Source organism: Alosa sapidissima, chromosome 2, assembly GCF_018492685.1.
Source record: "Alosa sapidissima isolate fAloSap1 chromosome 2, fAloSap1.pri, whole genome shotgun sequence".
Lineage (NCBI taxonomy): Eukaryota > Metazoa > Chordata > Actinopteri > Clupeiformes > Clupeidae > Alosa > Alosa sapidissima.
The window spans coordinates 32,202,841-32,227,629 of NC_055958.1; the positions used below are offsets into that span (position 1 = coordinate 32,202,841).

General features: G+C 42.1%; 3 protein-coding genes across 5 annotated transcripts; all 3 read right to left on the minus strand.

Moving 5' to 3' along the window:
• Positions 1 to 319: 319 nt before the first annotated feature.
• ska3 (spindle and kinetochore associated complex subunit 3) lies at positions 320 to 6,322 on the minus strand. Of its 2 annotated transcripts, none has more exons than XM_042068575.1 (12): positions 6,223 to 6,322; positions 5,870 to 5,973; positions 5,551 to 5,618; positions 5,156 to 5,327; positions 4,432 to 4,921; positions 4,194 to 4,258; positions 3,398 to 3,594; positions 3,053 to 3,250; positions 1,984 to 2,196; positions 1,635 to 1,741; positions 1,252 to 1,382; positions 320 to 927 (listed from the first exon to the last, which is right to left on the minus strand). In XM_042068575.1, exons 2-12 carry the CDS (start codon positions 5,970 to 5,972, stop codon positions 758 to 760), a joined length of 1,914 nt encoding a protein of 637 aa, XP_041924509.1. In that variant the 5' UTR covers position 5,973; positions 6,223 to 6,322; the 3' UTR covers positions 320 to 757. The 2 variants fall into 2 exon arrangements, with proteins under 2 accessions (XP_041924509.1, XP_041924519.1); XM_042068585.1 differs by having other exon boundaries at positions 6,084 to 6,225.
• A 1,466-nt stretch (positions 6,323 to 7,788) lies between these two features.
• On the minus strand, positions 7,789 to 14,148 carry LOC121697104 (potassium/sodium hyperpolarization-activated cyclic nucleotide-gated channel 1-like). The gene is made up of 10 exons (XM_042078420.1): positions 13,884 to 14,148; positions 13,269 to 13,455; positions 12,697 to 12,801; positions 12,462 to 12,599; positions 11,958 to 12,119; positions 11,424 to 11,517; positions 11,197 to 11,324; positions 10,886 to 11,032; positions 10,470 to 10,701; positions 7,789 to 10,121 (listed from the first exon to the last, which is right to left on the minus strand). Exons 1-10 carry the CDS (start codon positions 14,069 to 14,071, stop codon positions 9,952 to 9,954), a joined length of 1,551 nt encoding a protein of 516 aa, XP_041934354.1. The 5' UTR covers positions 14,072 to 14,148; the 3' UTR covers positions 7,789 to 9,951.
• Positions 14,149 to 15,856: 1,708 nt separating this feature from the next.
• LOC121688769 (potassium/sodium hyperpolarization-activated cyclic nucleotide-gated channel 1-like) lies at positions 15,857 to 24,202 on the minus strand. Of its 2 annotated transcripts, XM_042068598.1 has the most exons (11): positions 23,740 to 24,201; positions 23,134 to 23,329; positions 21,095 to 21,199; positions 20,871 to 21,008; positions 20,596 to 20,757; positions 20,361 to 20,454; positions 19,851 to 19,978; positions 18,226 to 18,372; positions 17,658 to 17,895; positions 17,327 to 17,494; positions 15,857 to 16,229 (listed from the first exon to the last, which is right to left on the minus strand). In XM_042068598.1, the coding sequence occupies exons 1-11, from the start codon at positions 24,006 to 24,008 to the stop codon at positions 16,078 to 16,080; spliced, it is 1,797 nt and encodes a 598-aa protein (XP_041924532.1). In that variant the 5' UTR covers positions 24,009 to 24,201; the 3' UTR covers positions 15,857 to 16,077. The 2 variants fall into 2 exon arrangements, with proteins under 2 accessions (XP_041924532.1, XP_041924542.1); XM_042068608.1 differs by lacking the exon at positions 21,095 to 21,199 and having other exon boundaries at positions 23,740 to 24,202.
• Positions 24,203 to 24,789: the final 587 nt, after the last annotated feature.

The window sequence follows — 24,789 nt, forward strand, 5'->3', positions numbered from 1 at the left end:
AGTGTGTGTGTGTGTGTGTGTATCATTTCCTTTCCCCAAATCTACCCCTGTGTAAATTTAGATTATCACTACTACAGGTACAGGAAAGAAAACTACTCAACACCTTGACACTCTTCTTTCAAATGCTAATCACTTAAGTATCTTTGATATTTACTTAACTGGAAAACAGATGCACTCACTTGGGCCATTATAACTGATTTAACTGGCTTTGAATTGAAGTGTTTATCATGCTTACTGTGATGAACACTGCTCTGTCATAAGTGTCTGAAGCATACAAGGACAACATTATAATCTAATTTATTGAAGTTTATTACTGGTATATACATTAGAAAAATACACGTAAGATTATTTTAAATTGTTGCTTTTTTCTATCATGTTGGAATAATCAACAAGAGCATAAAGAAGAAAGACAGCGCAACAGTGTTTGTCTTCTAGAATATATTAACAGTAGTTGAAAATAAAGGCATGATTACCAACAAGTTCATTGGGAACAGCTGCCTGCCACTTAACATCGACTAGACAAAACTACAACATACAGCCTCTTGTTTTAACCTGAGACACAGAAAATATGTACATACACTATTTACAGTCTGGAAATTGTAATGAAACATGCAACCAAAACCCAAACACAGTTACACTCAGGATGTCAAACAACCTGCCTTGAATGAGTGTCAGTCAAACTGACAGCACTGAAATGATCTTTGAGAAGCTGAATAAAGCCTTTCCATGTGAGCAGTTAGGCGGGGCATGGCGGTATTCATGTGTGTGTAGGAAGCAGCTTGTACATGGCGTTATTTCCTGCTCCCTGGATGTGCTCGACCCTCTTCAGCTGCGTCAGGCACAGCAGAAACATGGGCGCCTTCACCCCGATGCCTGTGATGCTCCTAAGCTCGTCCATCTGGAACTGCATTGGGTCCGAATGCACACCTGTGGCACGGGGTAAGTGGACATAAAAATACATTTCTGAGGACAGCTCATGTAGGGATGTCATATAAGTGAAATTAGGAACAATTAGAATGTTGAGACACCTTAAAAAGGGAGAGGTAAGGATTGCTGTTATCAAAGAGAAAACAGCAAACTAAACTTTCAGTCGACACTGACCACAATGCCAGACTACTTGTAGTTCCCCCCTGTGAAGAAACTAAACATATGGTTTAAAAAAAATAAAAAAAGGCTCATTAAAAACAAAGTTAGACCTCACTCCCTAGAAAAAAACTCTGTCCCTCCATGTCGCGCTCCCATTACACCCACCATTCTGCCGCTGGTGCAGAGCTGTGTTCATCTCCTGGATGGCCTCGTTCAGGCGCTCGAGGGGGATCTTCCTGAGGTAGCTGGTCAGGCCCAGGAACTCCTTCTCTGTCACTAGTGCCAGACTCTGAAGTCTGCAGGAGAGCAAGGGAGAAGGGCAGGGATGAAGCCACTACACCTGAGGCCAGCAAAGACCTACCGTTCCTTCACAGACTTTACTGAGATCCAGCACAGCAGTGACTCACAGCTAGGAGTAATGAACAGTCACGGCCTTGCACAGCTCTTGCATGACACATTGAACTGCTTTCACCAATTGGATCCAGAATAGATTGCTTTTCTGAGACCAATTAAATATGTTCCCCCCCAGGGTGATGTGGAAGACTCACTGGATGGTTGGCTTGTTCTCCTTTCCGGTTACTGTGGCCTGCAGTCCTGCTTTGAGGGGCGGCTGGATAGCGGCTGACTTCATCTCAGTGTTGCACTGAGACACCAGCTTCAGAGGCGAGAGGGGAGGGAAGGGGAGGGCACAGACACACTGGGGGTCAGACGTGGCAGAGAAAGATGTACAGATACATTTTACATTCAGAGTGCTCTAAATGTTCAGGCATACATTGCTAGTCAGCCAAAGAATCCAAGAAAAAAATTTAATAAAAAGATGACGTAATACTGATTATGCCCTTGATGTTTCTTACCATACAATAGAAGTCATTATAAACAAACTCTTCACAGACTTACTTTGAAGATGTCCTGGGTGATGGAGCTCATGTCTGGCATCTCTGGGGTGCGTGGTTCTGGCTCAAATTCCATCCTGACCCGTGGGCTCGACAGGTTCCACTCCTGGGTGTAGTTCTCCTGAAGATCCAGAGCGGGACCTGACGGTTCCTTAGGACCTAGCACTGGTTCTCCTGCCATGCTCACTATAGACAAGCTACGGGTTTCTACATTTAACTGTATGGATAGAAAGATAGATAGAGAGAGAGAGAGAGAGAGTGTGAGAGAGAGAGAGAGAGAGAGAGGGGCATGAGGGAAGAAAGAGAAATGTTAAGAGAAGAGAAAAGCAAAAAGGCATACCCACCCACAGTTTACCCACAATCTACTATTATACGGTAGCCTGGATGCCAGCCGCACCCACAACATTTGAGGTCGGGAAGTTCCGTTGTGGAGAAACTATGCCCGAACCAGAGCTGTTTGGACCAATCAAATTGGGCTTTGTACGATGATGGACAGGTGAGCAACAGTGCTTCGTCCATCACGTCACCTGAGCACGCTTAGGTTGATTTTGTTTGTAACAAAAACGCTGTGGCTAGAAGCTAGACAGACGGCTTCTAAGACCCCATAGGAAAAATGCATATTTTTTCCATGCGGTCTGGCCTTTCATTTACATGAAAATGGAGGATATCACTAAAAACTTATCTCTGAAAACTTTGGCCAAAGTGCATATGTGGGAAAACTCCGGTTTCCCTTTCATCAAGGGAAAACAGCGTGTTTGCATTGTGACATGTTGTTCCCTTGTTTGAAATCTCTGATATGTCACCTGTTTGAGTATGACAACGTGTGGCTAATGAAATGTATGTAACCACACACTTACGAAGCATATTGCTGCCAAACGAAAAAATGGTCAATTAAACTACTCACCCAACCCGAAAGGCACATTCGTGACTTGTTTTGTCGAGAACAAAACCAGGTCAACTGACTGCCATGTCTGTGTCTGTGCCATGCCCATGTTCTCTAGCTTGCCGTAACATGCCCCTTCATAATTATGCACTCCTACACACAACTGCAGAATGTATTAATCAAGCCTTACACTTTGTAGCGTGCGTCCCAGGATTGACTGCAGGCTTGGCATCTCGGGCGTGCGCTGCAGCTCCCCATCACATGGCTTCACCGGTATCTCAGGAATGTCCTCAAACGCGGAGCTGTGGGGACCGTTTAGGGTGGGAGCGAGCTCAACAGCGCTGCTCAGTCCTGGCTTCTGAGAGGCTGGCTCATCATATTTAACGTCCTGAATAAATGATCAGAGACCGGTGAGAGGGAGAAGAGATGATGAGTGATGTTGGCATTTTCCATTTCAGCATATTCGGACATGTTTATGTGAGTCATTTCTTAAGCTATTTTGACAGCTAAATCCCACATGCCCTCATGTACTCACCTTTTGAACACTCAGGAGTTTGCGGACATATGGTGTCTCAAATGTGGGGAGTTCAGGGGAGATAAGATCATTGGACTGGTTTGGGGGTGAATCCGGGTTGTTGTGGCAACTCTGAACAGGGGTATGCGGTGGAGCCTTCTTCACGATCCTGAATCCTGGTGTTCGGATTTCAGGTGTTTCGGGGGTGTCCATATACTCTAACAGATTAAAATTTATATTGAAGACAAATTATATGTAAATCTTATCTTTACTTATTTGGCGGACGTTTACTATGTTATAATAACTTATACATGTTAAATCATTTTAGAGACAGTCTCCCTGGAGCAACTCAGAGTTCAATGCCTTGCTCAAGAGCACAACAGTGGCAGCTGAGATTCAAACCCATGATTTACAGGATACTGTGTGTGCTAACCCCCCTCCTTAGCCTCAACACTACCGCTATCACAAACGGCATCAGACTCATTTTGGTGCTACACTGATTTACAGGACGGAGAATGGAATCCCTGACATTGCCAATGTGTGCCCGGAACCCCTGGTATTGCACTATGCAACACTGTTATTGTGTGTCCCTTTTATGTATGAGCCTTTTAGTAGATTTGAGCTTAATTGGGTATCCCTTAAAGCTACCCTGTATTTGAAAATGAACAAAAAAGGGAATTCCTACATTATGTTATTTTGTTACATTATGTTCCTACTTAAAGTATAAGTAGGCCTACACTTTCTGAATAGGGCTATACAGTACATACATAATATTACAAATGGAGAGGTGTCGATATGAAAAAAAAGTAATATTTACCACTGAAGACAAGGTTAGACGGCGCCAACAGGGGAATCTTTTCCACTGGTCCAGAGGGCTGTTTGCTAAAAGTTTACAAAACAATACGCTCCTTAAAATAAATACTCATATGTTATACTGTGTTTACTCATTTAGTTTAATCAAATCTGTGTTCTATTTTGTCCCCAAACTGTTTCTATTCAGCTTACACATTGCAAAGCAAGGTTTAACGATGACAAAACTGAGCAAAGCTGGCTACCTGGAAGGCTTTGGGGGCTTACGGAGGAGGTCCATGGTGAAGTCATTGTTAAGGCGCATGGTGTACTCCGAGATACCAAAGTCCTCTAGCCGTGGGGTGGGTGCATCCTCGTCCAGTTTGAGGTAGCACTTGGGCGTCTTGGGCACCGGAGGCTGTACGGGCGCAGAGAGGGGCGACAGGAGCCCTTTTGGGGCCATTGGGGTCGGGTCCTGGGCCACAGCGTAGTTTTTTAACATGTTCTGCAGGTGCAGTTCCGACAGGCCAAAGTCGGTGAGCTTCGGGGTGCACATGACCGTGAACAGGGAGGGGGCTAACCTCTCTGGGGTGAGCTGGTCCAGGTCTTTGTGTTGTTCTGGATGCTCGTCTCCATCTTCTTCCTCTGCATCTTGATCGTCCTCGCCAGTCTCCTGCTCCAACTCCTCCTCCTCTTCTCCTGCCTCGTCCCCATCCTCAGACTGAGATTCGGATTCACCGCACTCAGTCCCTGCAGCTGGAATGATGGAAAAAGGAGCAAATAAGAAAAGAAGTGGAAAAAGGACCACAGACGTAACACAAGAAGAGGTCATCATAGAACTTCGACAAGTAGTTAAATGACCAAAGCTATTCAAATAAGAGGACATGGAACTCAATTTACTGAAACATTTTCAATATGAAGAATTGATGTTTTCAAACCTACACTAAAGAGCATGTCCTTGTTCATGCCAATAACTTTGGTCTGTTTTACCTGGAGGTTTCTGTGTTGGCTGTCTGGGTTTGTATCCATATTGCTCCAGGTGGCTGCTCAATAAGTCAAGGGCTTCTTTGACTTGTTGTCTCTTTTCTGACCACGTCTGTATGAAGCTCACCCCCTCCGCCCTCTCGTCTTTGCTATTTACAAGTTCCTGTTGTATCTGCGACTACACATCAAACAGATAACATATTATAAGCATAATGAAGTGGACAGCCACAAATAGAAAAGGGGGCATTTAAAAAAGGTCTCCTCTGTATTGTAGTATTTCTTGTTGTGGCAATTATTGTCAGCTAAGGTCACCTCTGTTGTTTGAATGTTATTCCTCATTTCGATAAACGCATCTGCTACATAAATAAATGAAAATCTAAAAAAGAGAACTAATACCATACCTTAAACCCTCTGACATCTGATTGCAGGTCATGCAAAGTTGCCAGACAAGCTCCCCCAGAAGTGTCATCTGATCAAAAAGCAATAAAGAAGGCATGCAATTTCGTCAAGAAGGGGTGAGTTATTTTTTATGGCAGTAGCAGTTACAACACCTTCGAAGGGTTATTCTAAGTACGTGGTTTAGTGACAAACCTGGGTAAGTTCACTCAAAGTAAGTGGCAAACCTCCTACAACAAGGTTTGTCACTAAACCACGTACTTGGAATACCCCCCTGATCATTTACGCCTAACCAGTTAATACTGAACTCAGTGAGCAACTCACCGTAGTTCTGACTCTCAGTTGTCTCTTGGAGATGTGCAGTTTCTTTCTCCAAATGTCCCACTAAATGTCGCAGCTTCGCGAAAAACTTCACCCGCGGCTCCATTCTGTCAGACGAAAATATAGATGGCTAAATACAGAACAAAACCTAATAGCTACCTTGTCTACAATCTGACAGAAATCGTTTCTTTGAGGTGCTTACGTTAACGTAACTTACACGTAAAGTTAGTTACCCCACAATAACAACAACGGTTAACGTTAACTAACACCCTACATTAACGTATCAACAATCTTACAATATTTATATAATGAATCAACTCAAGAAATAGAAAATACCCATAATAATTATTGTTCACCTAAAACACAGCACCGATGTTTTTCAAATTTCCGCGCTTCCGGAAATATACGGAAGTACGTCACTGAAATCCTTCGCTCTAGTCTGGCAGCTGCCGTGAACATCTATGAAGCTACTGCCACCACGAGTTCTGGAGTAAAACGTCGAAATGATACACACTCTACTCTAAATTTCAGGAATTGTGCACTTTCAGGACCATGTAGGTTTTATTTTGTGTGAACCAAACATATAAATGACTCAACTATATTAACTCTTTATGATGATTAAACTATGACATCAATACATTTCTCATATAGGATCATTTCCTTTTGAATTTTCCTCTTCAACACAACATTGTCCTTAGCTAGCCTAGCAATCAAAAGTCATTTCATGCTTGTAGGTTAATTACTGAAGAAAAAAAAGCTTATCAGATTTTGTTGGAGTGTATAAATAGTGAGCAGAGCAGCTCAGTGAAGGTCAGATTGAAACCACACTCCGCATTTCTCTGCTAGGTGAGTCCTTTCTTGGTGTCAAATAATTAAACACATAAAACATACTAACATGTCATACACATTTAACATAATTTACTATAATGGATAATACTATTCTTAAAACACATACAAAGTATTGATGCAGAAAGGGTTTTAAATGAAAAATACTTTGTAAACTCACAACTCTGTGTTCTGTCATGGTTGTAATAAATTATGCCTTCTCTGCTATTTAAGATCTTAAAGGATATCAAGACTCTTCTTCACCATGGCATTGTTTGGTAAAGTCCTGGAACCGGTTGGCTACATGCAGACCATGAAAGTTCTTGTTGAGGGTATCTGCTCCTACCTGGGCGGCAGTGCCACTCCAGAGGACACAGACCTGGTAAAGAAGAACCTGGACCACATAGACCAGGAGCTGAGCTCCTTTGGGCCCGGCCTGATCACTGACGTGGAGATCCACCGCCTGGAGGATGACCTCGTTGTGGTTTACAACCAGCTGGGGACCGCGATCAGGGCCCAGCCAGAGTTCACCAAGCGTGAGAAGGAGGTGTTTCTGGAGTATGTCAGGGAGCACCAGTTGGAAAGGCAGCTGACTGCACTCTACAGCCGAATGATGGGCATCTCCGCACTGACAGACCAGCCCACGATACTGGAGGAGCTGGTCCAAAACCGCCAACCCAAACGCTGGGAGATGAGGGAGTTTTGCGTCAAGGTCAGTGAGGTCAAACTGGTCAAACTAAATGGCAGCGAAGGGTGTTGTCTCATTTGGTTGGACAGAGTGGACATAGTCACTGATGAATTAAAATACATTAAATTACATAAAATAGTTCTAACACAAGGCTGGATGAGAGATAGAGATATTCTTTAATGGAAAAATTAGATATGTGAAAACAATACAATAGTTAACTAATTAAAATGATACATATTACAAAATCAGGGATAAATAAAGTATATCGTATTCTATTCTAAAAGAAAAATTTGCACAAAGCAAAGTTGGTTAAAGTATAGCGTTCTGTTCAATCTGCAATGAAAGTGATTGACATTTTTTTGATTTTTTTAATCAAAATATTATAATGACCAAATATCACTGGAATAGCTTTGTATACAGTAAGTATAAATACAGTATATCTATTCATTCATCCACAATCTGAACTCTGTCAGAGGAAGGTGGGGCCTGACCTTGGGAGGTAGTACTTCTTTAACTTTGGTAGACTTATCAAAAACAAACATCAATGTGCAATGTCAGCTGACACAAAAATGTCACTCTTTCAAGAGTACTTGTTCAGTGATAAAAGGGGACTGGATTCACTGAAGAGACACAACATTTGTGCAGAGTCTCCTCTTTTTTGAGGCAGTTTCTTTTAGCTTTCGGATATTTTTGAAAAACAAAAAAATAAGCAAAGGCTGCTAAGAAAAACTGTCACTGCCTCAGGAATTGATGGCCTCTGACAGCTTTCTACAGCTTTGGTCTATCAAACTTAACAAAACCTGACCCACCAAAAAAAAATATAGCAATTCATAGCCAATTTACAGATGATGAATGTGATATTTACAAGGTATATACAGCATATTCAAGGTTAACACACAGTATAGATTAATGTTGATGAAAGCATGTTTTGTTCTAATACAGTTCACCCAACAGGGAATTACAAAAGTTGATACATTTTAGTATTTCTGTACTTTGGTAACTATTGCATCAGCATATGTGTGTTCAGCATTCATCTAGTTCCATTAAAGTTCCATTAACATTATAGTGTAGCACAATTATTATGATAACATTATACTGTTGGGCCTCTAGCGAGATAGACACTGACTAATGACTGATTATTAGTTCATGAACATCATGATTACCAGCTGACCATACCAAGTGATCTCTTGAACTGCAGAGAAATGGCAATAAAAAAAAACTCACTCTCTCTTTCTATGGAAATGCTGTACCCCAGGGTTCAATTTGCAGGAGAGCATACAGCAGCAGTGAACATTTTTTGAGCTCTGAATTATTAACCTGAAGCCTGACTGATGAAAATTAATTGTTAATGTGGCAACACTTAAACACACTTACAGTATGCCTCTACTGCTGTGTGTGCTACAGGTGAACTTTGTCTTGGGCACAGGGCTCCTCTGCCTCTTCACTCAGGCGTCGTTGGTGGGCCGAGACCAGGCGCTGCTCATGAAGATCTGGTCTGACCGTATGGGGTCGCTGTACCGCAAGATGAAGACCACCGGGGGGCGCTGCTCGGGCTACTTCCTGCAGCAGGCCGAGGAGGACATCCGGCGACAGGTGCAGGAGGCCCTGTGTGACGGCAAGCCACCGGAGGAGCAGGCCGAGGGCATCCTCAAGAAGCTGGAGCGCAACTACGACTGGCTGCGCTGGGCCGTGATGGTGCACCCGGCCTCGGGCGCCTGGAAGGAGGACGAGATGGCGGCTGTGGGGGCTGGGGAGGTTCCCCCCCAGGAGACACCCGAAACAGGGGAGGGGGAGGTGGACGCCACCACCACCATCGTGGCACCACCACCCAACAACTTCCTGTCGGTCCGCCCCAGTGGCACTTCGCCGCCGTGCCCGCACGTGGTGGCCTGCTATCGGGACGCGCCGGTCTCCCTGGACAAGGCCCGCATCCACCAGCTGATTGTGGACCTGGAGTGGAAGATCCCCAACCCGCCACCGGAGGTCTACGCCACCCTGGAGGAAGCGCCGGAGAAGGCGCGCCTCTATTTGGCCTCCCGCATGCTCCGCAAGCTGCGCGAGGGGCTGGGAGCCGGCGTGGCCGTCCATGTGGTGCCTGGTAAGATGGAAATGAGGTGCAACTTCCCCCAGGCCTCCTACTACCTGTATGAGTACAAGCACAGGCTGGCCACGGGCACTGTGTGTGTGTTCGGCTGAGGAGAGAAGTGTGTGTGTGTGTGTGTGTGTGTGTGAGAGAGTGTGTGAGTGTGTGTTAGTGTGTGAGATTCGCGTTAGGGTGAGTGGGGTAAGCAGACCTGCGTAGTACAGTAAGTTTAAATGTTTTACGGTTTTGGGGCACTCTAACAAAATAAATAATTAATTTCTTTCTCAATGATTATTTGATGTACCTCAAAAAATACAAATAAAATATTAACTTACTAAAATTCTGAGTCTGTGGGGTCATTGAAAATTTAGTTGCTCTTCCTTAACTTTCCTAGATTATGGCATTGATTCAAGTCCATGAGAATCAATAAAAAAAATACATGTTTGGTATATAAAAGAAAGGAACATTTTTGTCTCTTCAGTATTTGCATCACACAAAGCTTGTATTGGTGTTTTCGGCCATCTTCTCCAAATCCTTCCTGACGTCTGGGAATCTCTGCAGCACCTCGTGAAAGCTAGTCACGGACAGAGAGAAGAGCTGGCACACGGTCAAGGCTCGGACTGTAGATAAGCGATTGCCCTGGTTGAGGAGGCACATCTCTGTGAGGGCACACACAGCACAGACAAAGCACGTCAGTGCCTCAGTGAAACACTGACAATCACACTCAAGACACAGCAGTCACTCATTTCAGAGATAATCCTCTAACTTTCATTTGTGTCTGATACAGTCTCATCTCAGTAAACCCTCCTACCTAATAAAAGTAAGTATTTCAATGAAAATCTCACTGTGTGTGAAATATGGAGGCATATCACATGACTTCCAGAAGTTTGGACAACAAACAATGAAACACAGCAAACTAAAAAAAACTGACCACTCACATGACACACAAAAATGAGAACAATAGCAACACTGAAACAAAATGAGTTTATGGGCCCAGACCACCTGACCTCCGAAGTGGTCTCCATCGCAGAGCTCCTTCTCCAGACTGTCCACCAGGACCTGGCCGTGCTCGATCAGGAACATGCGGTCACCTGGCCCGTTCTGCTGGACGATGACATCGCCCTCCTGGAAGACCTCATGCTGCAGATGAGGCAGGATCGAGGAGATGAAGCTTTTGTCGCAGTTCCGGAATATTGGCACCTTTCTGAGCAGCCCGTCACACATGATGGTCAGAATTTCCTTTCATTAAGAAATGACAGATTTGACAAATTCAGTGTGAATATAAAAGTTTAAATGAAAAAATTATAAAAAAGTGTCAATGTCTTTTTATCAAAGAGTGCAACTTACAGCAAAAACACAACACACAGAAATTCTAACCATAAAAAAAAAAAAATCATCAGTGAAAAGCATGGCCACACCGTACCTCTTTCAGAGACTCAGACACCCAATTTAATATGTCCTTTTCATCAAACCATTTCCCCCCATAGCGGGCCTGGTAGTAGCTGCTGATGCGAACGCGCAATTCTTTGGGGAGCTTCATAAAGGTCATGTAGTCGTCGAGATGATTCATCTGTGGGAAGATGCACCTGTGAGTAGACCAGCTGCATTCTTCAACACCTGCATCACTCAGCTTTGGATGTTTTTTTTTCCTTCTTTTTCTCTGGATGCTTGCAAACACTTGCAAAACAACTATCTTTTCCCTCCTCCCCAGCTCAGCGGCTTATAGTACGATACCTTGCTCTTGTACGCCTTCGCTGTTATGTCAACGTTGGACATCATAGCCGCAGCGTTAGCCACCAACAATGTATACATCAACGCCCCCGACACCATACTGATAATGACAATCCACATCTCTGTCTCATCTAGGAGAGAAACGCACACCAGTGTAAATTTGAATCAAGTCTTGCAGGACAACAACGAAAGGCAAAAGGCAGCATGCTTAGTTAAAGTGGACGCCTTGCTTGTGGGGCTCTCGGAGGATCCGTAAGAGACGGCAGTCATGTGAGAAAGGGCCCGGAAGATGCCGAAGGAGTATTTCTCAGCCACCGAGGCGTTCTGAGGAAGAGGATACAAGTCAGCACTTTCTTTTTATAGAGGTCACATGATATGGTATAGAAAATAAGGTACAATGAGAATATACTGCCATGATCTGAAGGCATCACATATCCTGACAAAGCATATTTTGTTTTCTTTTCTGGTTTTAAATAACCAAGCCGAATTTGGCTTGTGCTATTTGTTACATGAGTTATAGTAAGAGTCAAGGGAAATGCAGGTCACACTATGTGCAACACTGATGAAGCATTAGTAGGTATGCATGATCTTTCTTTTGTTATTTGGAAATAAGTTCATAGAATATTGATCAATAAGCCATTTTTTGGGGCCTTGCATACTTAAGTGTTTCATTCCAGGAACTGGAAACTATAGGATAACTTTTACACTTCCACTCTACACAGTATCCGTATTCGGTTGCCATAGCTACTTATTTAGAACCTTACCATGAGATTCTCTCTCCTCACCCAACAGTCCGCTGGAAAGTCCTCCAGCATGGGCACAAAGTACTGAATGCAGCCGTTCCAGTGGCACAGGAGGAATATGGTCATTAGGAGGGACAGCACTCGGAATAACAGGCGCACCACCTCAAGGTTTGCATTGGACACCTTGGAGAGATGAATAAAGCACATACATGTGTGTGTGTGTATGTGTGTGTGTGTGTGTGTGTGTGGTGTGTGTGTGTGTGTGTGGGGGGGGGGGGTTGGGGGTTGGTTGCTCACTGGAAGGAGACGGCAGCTCTGTCACATAGTTATGATGAAATATTGAAGCTCATATAGTTTATAAACAATGCAAAGTATATTGGTATGCTACAGTAATTTTCAATACGGTATGTTTATTACATTGTAAATACTATACCTATTACAAATTGTAAAACTGCATTTGAAGGCCCAGTGCTTGATGGAGTTTGAGATATAACTCTAGAGATGCGATGTCCAGAGCTTACTCACCTTCTCCACTTCATTGAAGAACCGGACCAGCCTGGATACCCGTAGAAGTCGTACCAGACTCAGTATCCTCACGAACATCAGGATTCGCACCATTCTGCTAGTCTTGGTAGAGTTGGGGTCTGTGCTGTAAGTCAAGTCCTGACAAAGCATACAAGCACAGCCTTGCATTTGAGTGCCTGTCCACACTATCCACACAGCTTATTCGAAGAAAATATTGAGAGGATTGACCCATTACCGCAATGAGCAATATGTAGCCAACTGGGAATGCAGCAATCAAATCAGGTATGAACCAGCTCTTTAAATAACTAATACGAATCTTCTTCAAGTCAAGAACAGCAGCCTGTAAGTGACAAATGCAGTGTAGTGGGTTATTAATCATTCATGAATAGCTTATACAAGATACACTGTTAACCACTACAACCACCACTGCAAAACAACCAACATTTATTATCATTATATTATTATTATTATTATTATTATTATATTTATTATTATTATTATTATTATTATTATTATTAACAATAATAATAATAATAATAATATTAATATCACTATATATCACTATTATCATTTACACATGCAAAAGGGTATGTAAATAAAAGCACTGATTAATTGAGTCACAATAGTGCATTTGGTGTCTTTGGGGAGACACATCAGACAGGCCAACAAAACACAATACATTCAACGGTCATTAAAAGCTGCCAATCAAAGGTTGTGCCACGGGTGTTGACTGAGAGCCTTACACGCTTGTCAGGGTCATTTCAGCCAGGCTTGTAAACACCGCCTGGCTGAAATGAATAGCCTTACCTCACTGTCATCAGTAATGATACCCGTCCTGAAGTTCAGAGCAACGTCAATCAAGAAGAGCGTGTCTGAAAACACATTGAACCCCTCCCAGCCAGCGCCACTCCCACCGTCCAGGAAGGCAATCTCCATGGGGATCCCAACCAGGTTCAGAAAGGTAATAGCCACCATGCACATGATATAATAACTCCTGATGGTGAAGTGGGTACATTAAAACACAATTACTACAAATGCCACTACTGCAAATTTAATACTGTAACTGCTACTTCTACTAGTACTTACAACAGTGCTGAGTTTGTATTACCAAAGCAACTACTTAGTCTAACATTACAATTGCACAACATTTAATATTTCTCAGTGTTTACATTCACTGGGGGTTATATTTCTCCTTCACTCAGCTTTCATCCTCTTCACATTGTTTACGTCCATTGATAATACAATTTCTCTTCATTTAATTGTCTGTCTTACAGACACTTACAATTTCTCTTCATTTAAGTGTCTGTCTGGCAAGTTAATAACACGCTGACCCAAAGTCGAAGCAGCCACACAACCACCTCCCTCCATCCACACACAGTGAAGACGACACAGGACAGTGAGTGAGTGAGTGGGCCACTTTACCGTATGGGGCTGAAAGGGTGGATGACGAGTATCCCGCTCTCCTTTTGCTTGGCGCAAGCCTCCTCCACGGCTAACTCACTGCCATACACATACAGTGACTGCCGGTTTTGCTGGGGCAGGAGCAGGTTCTTCCAACCGCCCGCAGTCACTATGGAGCATCTTCTGGTCGGGGTCCTGGGCACCTCCATCTTTTACTCACCTGGCAGCAAACAGCAGCAGCAGCAGAAAAGAAACAGGAACAGCAGCAGCAGCAGCAGCAGATTTAGTCACCTCACTATCCTGAGCATCTTTTTCCACTGAGCTTCCTCTGCCAACTCCCCCCCACCTTTCTTTTCTTCTGTCTCTGTTTTTAGACGGGGTGGGGGGAGGACGCTGGAGGAGCGGAGCGGAGCGGAGCGGAGAGGAAAGGAAGAGGATGGGAGAGAGAGGCGACTTCCTTTTTTTGTGCCGAGTCTTTCTGCTCTGTTAATACTCAGGGGGGTAATTTTCCATCACACTTCCCAGGGCCCTGTCCCCTCCGAACGGATGCTGAGGGCGGCGGCAGCAGGGGGAGAGAAGGAGAAGGAGGAGGAGGAGGAGGAGGAGGAGGAGAAGGAGGAGGCAGAGATGAGGAGCGGAGCAAGCGAGTGAGTGAGCGAGTGTGCAAGTGCGCGACTCAGACCGAGTCGGCCGGCTGCCAGACTTTCCGTTCTGTCTCCTTCTTTCTGTCACGCTCATCAACTATTCAGCAAGCCCTCGCTTCACGCACAGATGACTCCGAAACGGCCGGTAGCAGCAGCAGGAGGGGAGGAGACGGGAGGCTCACCTGGCCCCCGCCAGAAACGATGCTCGCTGGCCGGTTTTCAGTATCACAATTATAGTCATCTGAACCAGTCAGCTGGCTCCGGGTCGTGTGCCGCGTGCTGCGTGCACGCTCTGCTGCAGGCCGATGAGGTCTGGGGTAACGGGAATAACTGCTGCATTAATTAATAACGAGAGATTAGGGGTCAATGCTAATGAGAGGCAGGGAAAGAAACAGAGAGAGAATAAGACAGAGAGAGAGAGAGAGAGAGAGAGAGAGAGAGAGAGAGAGAGAGAGAGAGGTTGTCAGGTGAGAAATGAGGGATATGTAGCCTATACCAGAACTGAATGAAACCATATCATATGGACACAAGCATAGGCTTATGATGAATAGAAGTATGATACACTGGGCTACTTCTGCACGGCCGCCAAAAACCAATAGAGTGAAATAAAGGGCGACTTGATAGCAATGAATAATTTATGTTTTCAAAGAATGATACCAGTCGTGTTACCAGGTTCTGTGGTCATGTGTGCTGTTGAATGTTGCTGCAGTGATGTCAAGAGGGTCACACAGTCACACTGAATACTCAGTTACTATCTGTTCACAATATTAAGTTTTAAAGCTCCTGTAAGTGATGTTTTTTGGCTGGCTTAGCATTTTGGCAGCTATTGCCAAAAGAGATGCTCTACTGCAGATACCATTTAAACACTGGCCAACTGCAACGGCCAAGGTTTCCCATCGTGCTCCAGGCACCCTTCCGCAATGAAATGACTCGTCTCCCCCTGCTCAAAGCATGTATGAATTCATTAAAATATTCCCATTTTACTAAATCAGAATCATGTTAAAACAATCAAGCATGCAGCAAAACGAATTTACAGCCGTGAAAGACATGTCAACCAAATGGGCATCAGGAATACTGAGAACCCCTAAACCGTGTGAACCACTCGGGGAAACCTCCAAACAGACATTCCTGCCTGCCAAGTATCGTAAGGAGGATTACTTCTGTAGAATCTAAATATGGAAAATGCTATTGGTAAATACTTTTTACAGCAATTTTAACGCAGTTTCACTGGGCCAATACTTCATGTACACTACATTAGGCTGTGAGGTTGTTCATCAGCTTAATGGTGTTTTCCAATGATGACCTAAGGCTCTGTAAATAATTACACTGAAAAAAATGAGTATCAGTCTATGACATTCAATATTCTTTAATTCTATTAGGGTCAACATTTAATAAGGCATAGATGAATTACCTTTGGATACAAAATTCGAAATAGTTCATTACATTAAGCAAACAAAATTCCAAAAAGTTAAAGAAATTCAAGTTCATCAAAAGAAGTTCAGAAAGCTCATCAAAACAACTCAAAAACTCTCAAGACTAAAACTAAGTTTCCATTTATCCGATCCCGTTCATTATTTCATCCAGTTCAATCTCCAAGTCCCAAGGCTGGGTTCTCCTAACTCCTCCTCAGCGTGGTCATTTAAACCTGAAGTGGTGGGATTCTCCACAGTCTCACAACTCTCTGTCTCCGTGCAGGGGACAGTGTAGCATTCATTCTCAGCGTCTAACAAACAAACACAAACACAATCACACACATTCAATTCACAGGTGCTCTGTGAAACTGGTATATATATATAAAAGCAACTTTAGGTGAAAGGAGCTTTATAAAAAAATGTATTACAACCCCAAAATATAAAAAGTTGGGACGTTGTGTAAAATGCAAATAAAACAGAATGTGATAATATACAAGTCTCGTAAACCCATATTTAGCAGCAAAAAGGACATAGCCAACATATCAAATATTGAAAATGAAAATTTGGTCTATTTCATGGAAAATATTATGTTCATTTTGAATGTGCTAGAGTTTTGAGAATGAAATGTTGTCCCATTACTCCCCGATATAGGATTTCAGTTGCTCAACAGTATGGGGTATTCTTAGTCATGTTTTTCATTCCATTATGAACCTAATTTGACAAATCTTTGGACTGCAGACAGGCCATTTTAGCACCTGGACTCTTCCTCTATGGAGAAATACTATTTAAATATGTGCAGAATTCATTTTGGCATTATTTTCCTGAAATACTCAAGGTCTTCCCTTGAAAAGACTAAGTATAAGTATAAGTATAAGTATATAAACTCTTTTGATCCCATGAGGGAAATTTGGTTTCTGCATTTATCCCAATCCGTGAATTAGTGAAACACACTCAGCACACAGTGAACACACAATGAGGTGAAGCACACACTAATTCCGGCGCAGTGAGCGGCCTGCATCAACAGCAGCGCTCGGGGAGCAGTGAGGGTTAGGGCAAGGTTAGGTGCCTTGCTCAAGGGCACTTCAGCCATGCCTACTGGTCGGGGTTCGAACCGGCAACCCTCCGGTTACAAGTCCGAAGCGCTAACCAGTAGGCCACGGCTGTCCCAGGCATTGTCTGGATGGCAGTATATGTTTCTCAAAACCTATAGTGTCATTCCATGTCAATTCAACCAGGACCCACGCACTTAGGTCTCAAAACATTCTGAAACAATTACCAGGTGTACCTATGTTACCCAGGAGACACACTGTAAAATGTATTATGTAAGATCAATACTTTCCAAGATACAGCCAGTTTTACGGGGGGGGGGGGGGGGGGAGCATACTAGACTGCTGGGGAAAATACTTACTCTCAAGGTCTGCCTGTCTCGCCAATGCTGTGCTCATGATATCCTGGTGGACATCCGGAAAGCATTCCAGCACCTTATTGAAACTGTCCACAGAGAGGGAGAAGAGGTGGCAAGTGGACAAAGCAGTGACCGAGGCCACACGCTTCCCTCTGGTCAACAGGCAGATCTCTGTCAAAAGGAGCGCACCAAACCACCAGAGTAAGAGAGAGACAAGAGGAATGCCACACAAGAAAGAGGTGTCATAACAACACCACTAAACTGTGAGACAAGGACATAGGCTTTGTCAATTTGTGACTTTTAAAGCTCAACTGAAATGAAAAACCCCACCCACCGCCAAAGTAGTTTCCGTCACACAGCTCTATCTTGAAGGTGTCAGTGGCCACAAGGACCTGGCCGTGCTCGATGAAGAACATGCGGTCGCCCGGGGCGTTTTGATGCACGATGACATCCCCCTTCAGGAACACCTCGTAGTGTAGCTCCAGCAGGATGGCGTTGATGAAGCTGGAGTCACGGTCCTGGAACATTGGCGTGCACTCCAGCATACTGGCACACAGGACATTCAGAATCTCCTGCAGCCAATGAGGAGGTAGATAGAAGCAAAACTCTCTGATCAGTGGACTAGTGGTATTTACTTAAGGAGTATGACATTGTAATGTTTGTAGTTCAAGCGGACTGGACTGGATCAACATGCGTACAGAGCAAATGCTGAGCTATCTTTTTGAGGTTGACTTTCTCAAAATTTCACTACATCTAAGCTCTCACAATATAATGGCCATATTTTTTGTCTTTAACAACCACTACTACTACTACTACATACTACTACTACATAGACAACAATAATAATAATAATAATAATAATAATAGAACACAGAAAAAAACAGTAAAAGTTTTCCTGGTACCTCTTTTAAAGATTTGGAGAGCAAACTGAGAATTTCCCTTTCATCAAACCACTTCCCGCCATAGCGCGCTTGGTAGTAGTCATGCATGCGTTTACGTAGATCTCTTGGTAGTTTCCTGTAGGTCATGTAGTCGTCCAGATGATTCAGCTGAAAAACATTTTATGTATGGCATTGCATTCAAGCAGTGTTTCCCCTACAATGTATTCATCAGCTGCGCAGCGGCGCTCTTGGAATTCAAGCGCCACTGCAAAAAAAGTTGCCTAATTAAAAAAATAAAAAAAACACGCAAGTGAACTTCAGGAACAGCTGCCGTTCGTTCAGGTTTGATGTCAACAAATAATAGTAGGCTAACGTTGAAGGCGCAGTCAGGGATTCCACAGGAGATCATGCTTGTTTGTGTTTATGTTTAAGTTTATTAGCAGATGCAATTTTGTGCAAAAAAACGTAGCCTACATTATGTTAACCAAGGAACCAAATTAAACACGCCAGCGAGGTAGCTCGTCCCTACCTTCAGTAGCCTATTCCCAGATAAATTCCACGCATTGCTTCGTTTTTGTTTGTGATACAGGCAATGCTTTCAAGCCCTGTGTTGCTAAAATACCTAGGCTGTGAAACTAAAGTCTAGCTAGCCTATTGGTGGGTTTAATTGAATTTGAGTAATAGGATACGCAACCATTTACATCTGGAGATAGTTTGTAATTCCTGTAGAGCTCACCAAAGCTTTTTGAGCATTTATTTTACCAAATGACATGGAAAACATAATTCATTTCATCCACATATTCTTATGCACCATGCACAACAACGCTACTAAATTAGCTTAAAACCGTGAGAATCAAGCAAGCCCCACGGGCCGTCACAGCCTTAAAGTGACAGGCACTCAATTCGACTTGCATAGCACCAATACAGTGTAATGACATGAAAGAGAAGTCTATATAGTTTATACAGTGCTGTGCAAAAGTCAATAAAAAAAAAAATAGGACATCAATTATTTTTGAATGCATCATGTATCATAAATAATTCTAAATAGTAATAGTTTGTACAGTGGCCTACAGTGTACAGTTGTACAGTGGCTAATTACTAATAATGTAAATGAAAAAGGTGAAAGAAAAACATGAATAATCCTGTTCAAGTACTGCAATAATCATGCTTTGTAAATGCTTGTGTTGATGGTTATGTCATAATTTGTAACACTCAATCTGAAAAAATCCACCAGAAGTCACCATTTAAGGAGTCATTTTTTTTTTACATTTTCTTTTTTTTGGGGGGGGGGGTTCCTACGATCAACAGCACCGCTGCTGGAAAAATTTCTAGGGGAAACACTGTCAAGTAACATCATGTAGCCTAGATGAACCCAGACGAACCTGTTTCATTCAACACAACCAATGGCTGGGCTGATTTATGCCTCTCCAGGCCCACTCGCAATCTCAAGTGAGATTTGAGAAGCAGTCTGGTTTTAACCAAGCTAAAAATCATGATATTCACACAGAAAGTAGTATGATAAAAGAATATGCGGAAAATATAGCTCTTATGATTGCTGTTGCACAGGCAGAGGGTGAATAAAGATGTTTAATATGGCAAAAAAAAAAATTCTGGATCATTGTAAAAAAATAAACTTAATCCACTACCTTGTTTTTATAGACTTTGGAGGGTGCATCCACATTGGACATCATGGCAGCAGCATTAGCAACCATAATAGCGTACATCAGTGCCCCAGATACCATGCTGGTCATGACAATCCACAGTTCCACCTCATCTAAAACAATAGGAATACATCATGCACATTCAGCGCTGGAAAAAATTAAGAGACCACTGCACATTTTTCTGATGTCATCCTACGGTTGCTGAGTGACATTAAAATGAGTTGACGGTCATATTTAAATTTGCAGTGGCCTCTTAATTTTGAATATAACCGCCAACTCATTTGAAAGTCACTCGGCAACCGTAGGATGAAAAATATGCAGTCTCTGAATTTTTTGTAGAGCTGTATATATATATATATATATATATATATATATATATATATATATATACATATACATAGTAACCTTCTAGCTATGATGCATCATTAACAGTATTTTTAACATTTTGGAAAACAAACTACTGTAGTGCTCTTTGGTGTTTGGTGATGAACCTACTAGTTGGAGGGTTTTCAGAGCCGTAGGATATCCCAATCATGTGAGAAAGGGCTCGAAAGATTCCAAAAGTGTACTTCTCTGTTGACGTAGAATTCTGCAAGATGTAAAAAAAAGAAAAATAATGTCTAACATCCATACATACCCAAAATTAAGTTCCTTGCTTTTCGTACAATAAAATATAGGCAACCAAGCAACAGTGTTTCATTCAAGTAAATATGCCATAGTAACAATTTACCATGAGGTCTTCGTGTTTAACCCAGCAGTCTGGTGGGAAGTTTGCCAGCAAAGGCACAAAGTACTGAATGCAACCATTCCAGTGGCACAGAATAAACATCATCATGAATAAACCAATGACTCTTAAGAAGATACGGACACCTTCCAGATTTGCATTAGACATCTGAGAAAAGGAAAGAGAGTAAAACATGAAAAGTTATACCGAAATGATGGGCCCTGTAGATGGAAACAGAGAGAACATCTGAAAGAAAGCACCACACTGTTCCAGATATGTACCTGTTCCAACTCACTGAAGAATCTCACTAGCCGTGACACACGAAGGAGACGAACCAGACTAAGAATTCTTGCAAACATAAGAATCCGCATAATTTTGGCACCTTGCAGTGATTTTGTGTCCTTGTCATTCCAGTGCTCCTAGAAGAGGTTGTATTTTCTGTCACAATTCAACCAATAGTTTGACATTTCAGACATAATTTGAGAATAGTAATGAGTTAATTTACTGCAATGGCAATGATGAAGTCAACAGGGAATGAAGCTATTGCATCTGGAATAAACCAAGTCTTCAAATAATTCTTGGCAATAACCTTTACATCAATGATTGCTATCTGAAAAAGAAGGCCAATAAATTGTTTGTTAATATGCTGTCCACACTGCACAACAATAAGGGGTTTGCACGGACGTCACGTTCTGGCCGGTAACCAGGGTAACCCAGCACGCGCGGCCATGTTGGCGGTACTCAGTGAATGAAGTACAATGGAGTATTATGCACTTTGGATATCTTATGTGATTGTAGCCGTGTCTAAACAACAGAAAAGCTCATCAAAATGCATCTAAGATACAAAGGCATATAGGGCAGGACTTGGACCACAAAAAAGGTGCCTCCTTTCCTCTGATAACTTCTCGCATTATTCTCATGGACGGATTATGAACTTTCGGGCCCCTGGGCCCAGATGTATTAAGGGCCCCCCACTAATTGTCGCATATGTGGGAGGGGGGGTTTGGGGGTCCTCTCCCAGAAATGTTTTAATTTGTTTGATGTGATTTCCTATATTCTGGTGCATTTTGGGGATGGTCAATACTTTAATTCAATCAGATTAATAGCCTACATCCTGATTTGTTGATATTGAGGCAGTGATTCCATGCAAAGGCTTGGGCTTCAGGGCCCCCTGACCCCTTGGGCCTGGGCCCGGTAGGCCCGTGCAGTAATCCATCCCTGATTATTCTCCCTGGATTTTAATAACTTTTGGGAGTCGATAATACTCCAGATGTTTTTCTCGGTCTGACCTATTGGTACAACCTAAAACAGGCACTAATTAGACATTTTTATTGATGACGTTCGGAATATACTTCAGTGCCTATGCTTTCTTATCCTCCTGGGAACCAAGAAAAAAAAGTGTCCAACAATTTCTTTTTTTTCTTTTTTATTTCCTTTCTATTTAGGATTAAAAAAAAACATCTTACAAATGTTTTTTATTTTTTTTTATTTTATTTTAAATTTTATAGCATGTCCCCTGTGGTGGACAAAAGGACCGTTTTACTATGAAAAGGTAGCCATGAAAATAGACAAAAATGGACAAATTATGCTTTTAGTGGTATTAAATTAAGGGTAAACTTAACCAAATATAAGGGAAAATGTTATTTATCCTTCTAGACTACTTTATTTGCCTTTTTGGACAGTTGTATTTCTTTTTTCTGGATTGTTAATTTCATTTTCATGTTTTTCTTTCATCTGCGATAATTCATTTTTTAGTCTTACTCTTCCTCGCTATCTTCTTGAGGCACAGGTTCATAGTCCTCATCTCTGTTTCACTCACTCATCACCTGAGAGCTCCAAATCTGACCCCCCCTCATTCATCCTATACAAATGATCTCCTAAATTTCCTGGTGTCCATTATAATGGACATTCATAAAGTCACTATTATTTCAAAATGTAAATAACTTAACTTCTTTCAAAATTAATCATATGATTCCTGACATTTTCATTAACAAGACCATATTGCCAGCATAATGAATGCTTAATAAGAAGACACTATTTGACTTAATCTCTCCTCCTTCCATAAAATGTGCTTGTTTTGATGTCAACCATTTTTGAGAACCAGGAAGAGGAGGTTCCCAGCAACCCAGCCAATCACATGATATATCATTAGAAAGCCCAGGATGTCCTCTTTAAAAGACCACAGGAATTGATAGAATAGCTCAAAGGGGTAAAGGGGTATGCTTCTAGAACTTATGTCCACTACAGAGGACATAGGTCTATGGATTGGTTCTCAGGAGGTTATGGTGCGAGTACGCCAATACGGCGACGTCCGATCTGATGACACGCCGTGCAAACCCCTTATATGTGAAGAAAATGCGGTTAAACAAAAGTGCAACTATTTGTCCTAAATAAGATGCCTTGAGTTGTTTCTTTAGCTGACAATAAGGATAGTGGATAAAATTGGGTAACAATTTCCTAGTGAAAGTATACAAAGGTACACAAACGTATACTTCCACATTTTACTAAACCATAACAATAAAATATAAGTCATACCATTCATACCTCATTGCTATCTGAGAGAATACCCATTCTAAAGTTCAGGTAAATATCCAGAAGAAACAATAAGTCCGAAAACACATTGAACAATTTCCAGAGTGTCCGAGCTGCTCCGACAACCTCCTCAGAATAGGCTATTTCCATTGGAATTGACAAAAGGTTTAAAAAAGTCAATATGACCATGACCAGGACATAATTGTGCCTGCAATGTAGATACAAAGTAATCACTACATGTTATGTTGTTTTATGGACACTGCTTATCTTGAAAAAGGTTAGGTAAATTGAAGACTTAATGTACAGCCCTGGGTAGTCCTGTTTAGATTGAATTTGAGTTAACGTTAACGTTAGTTAATGTTGGCTAACTTGTTTTTGTCATGCTAACTTAAAAATACTTCATATTTTGTATGATATTTCAGAAGTTGCAAGATGATTAAATATTTATTATTTATTTTTTCAATGCCGTGTCTATCTAGTTAATAATTATCTAGTAGATAATGTTAGATCGATTTCTTCAGAAAACATAAAGCTAACTTCTATACTAGCATCAAACAGTTAGATCAAAGATTGTTAATCTTTGGTTAGATGCTAACGTTAATGTTAATTTGAACTCACCTTATTGAACTAAGGGGATGTATTACAAATACCCCTGCTTGCCGTTGACGATCACATTCCGCATTAAAGGCAATTTCGCTTCCAAAAATGTATGAAGACTGTTTGTTGAACTTTGGAAGAAACAGTTCAAACAGATGAGATTTGACGCGACCACATCTGCTGTAAGGTTTATCTTCAATTTCAACTTCAATGTCGTTGCCAGCATTTTCCATTGTATCGTTAGCACGTCGGTGAGAGACCGTTGAACTCTGTTTTTCATCAGTTTTCATCACAAAATTTGTGATAAAAAAGCGATGACAGGTAAGGGATTATTCAGCTTTGAAAGCTTTACAACAAAATTTTGCCACCACTGTTTCACTGACTTCAGCTAGATGTAGAAGCTAATGTTAATGGTGTTAACATGTTTAGCATCTGTATGTTCCAGTTGGCTAGGGACCTGTGGACCAAAGGAGGGCTCTAGAATCTTGTCCCTCACGCTCACCAGAGTTTCTGTTGCTTCAAACCCATGAGCCACAGGCCCAAAAAGGGGCGTGTCACTACCACTTGGGGGGGGGGGGGGGGGTAATTCTCATAAGAGCAAAATCACATAATGAGTCAAAATATGTATGCCAACATCAAACACCACATATCCATCAGTAATAATAAGGTTTGGATTATTTTCTGGGCTCTTATGAGTGTTTTAACAAAAAAAGCCAATAGGCGGAATTTCCTTTTTTTCAAATCAGAGGTCAACTTTGAAGGCCTGTACAGCCACAAAGCTACAAGATCCAACTTGCTATCATACTGTACCATTTTATACTCCAGAGATATACACGGGTTTCCCGTTTACCAACAAAACTAGATGCGCTCGCAGCCGTGAGGCAGAAGACGCTTGGTGGCCGTCCACAATGTTATAAACTTAACCTAAATAGTCTGGTGCTGTAAACTACAATCGGATTTTTTTGTAACCCTGTTGTCTCAATGATAATAACATCTCATTTCAGACTATATTTCAAAGTTTGACGTTCATTTGGATTATTAATATAACATCGTATTTTGTCATTTTTGGCA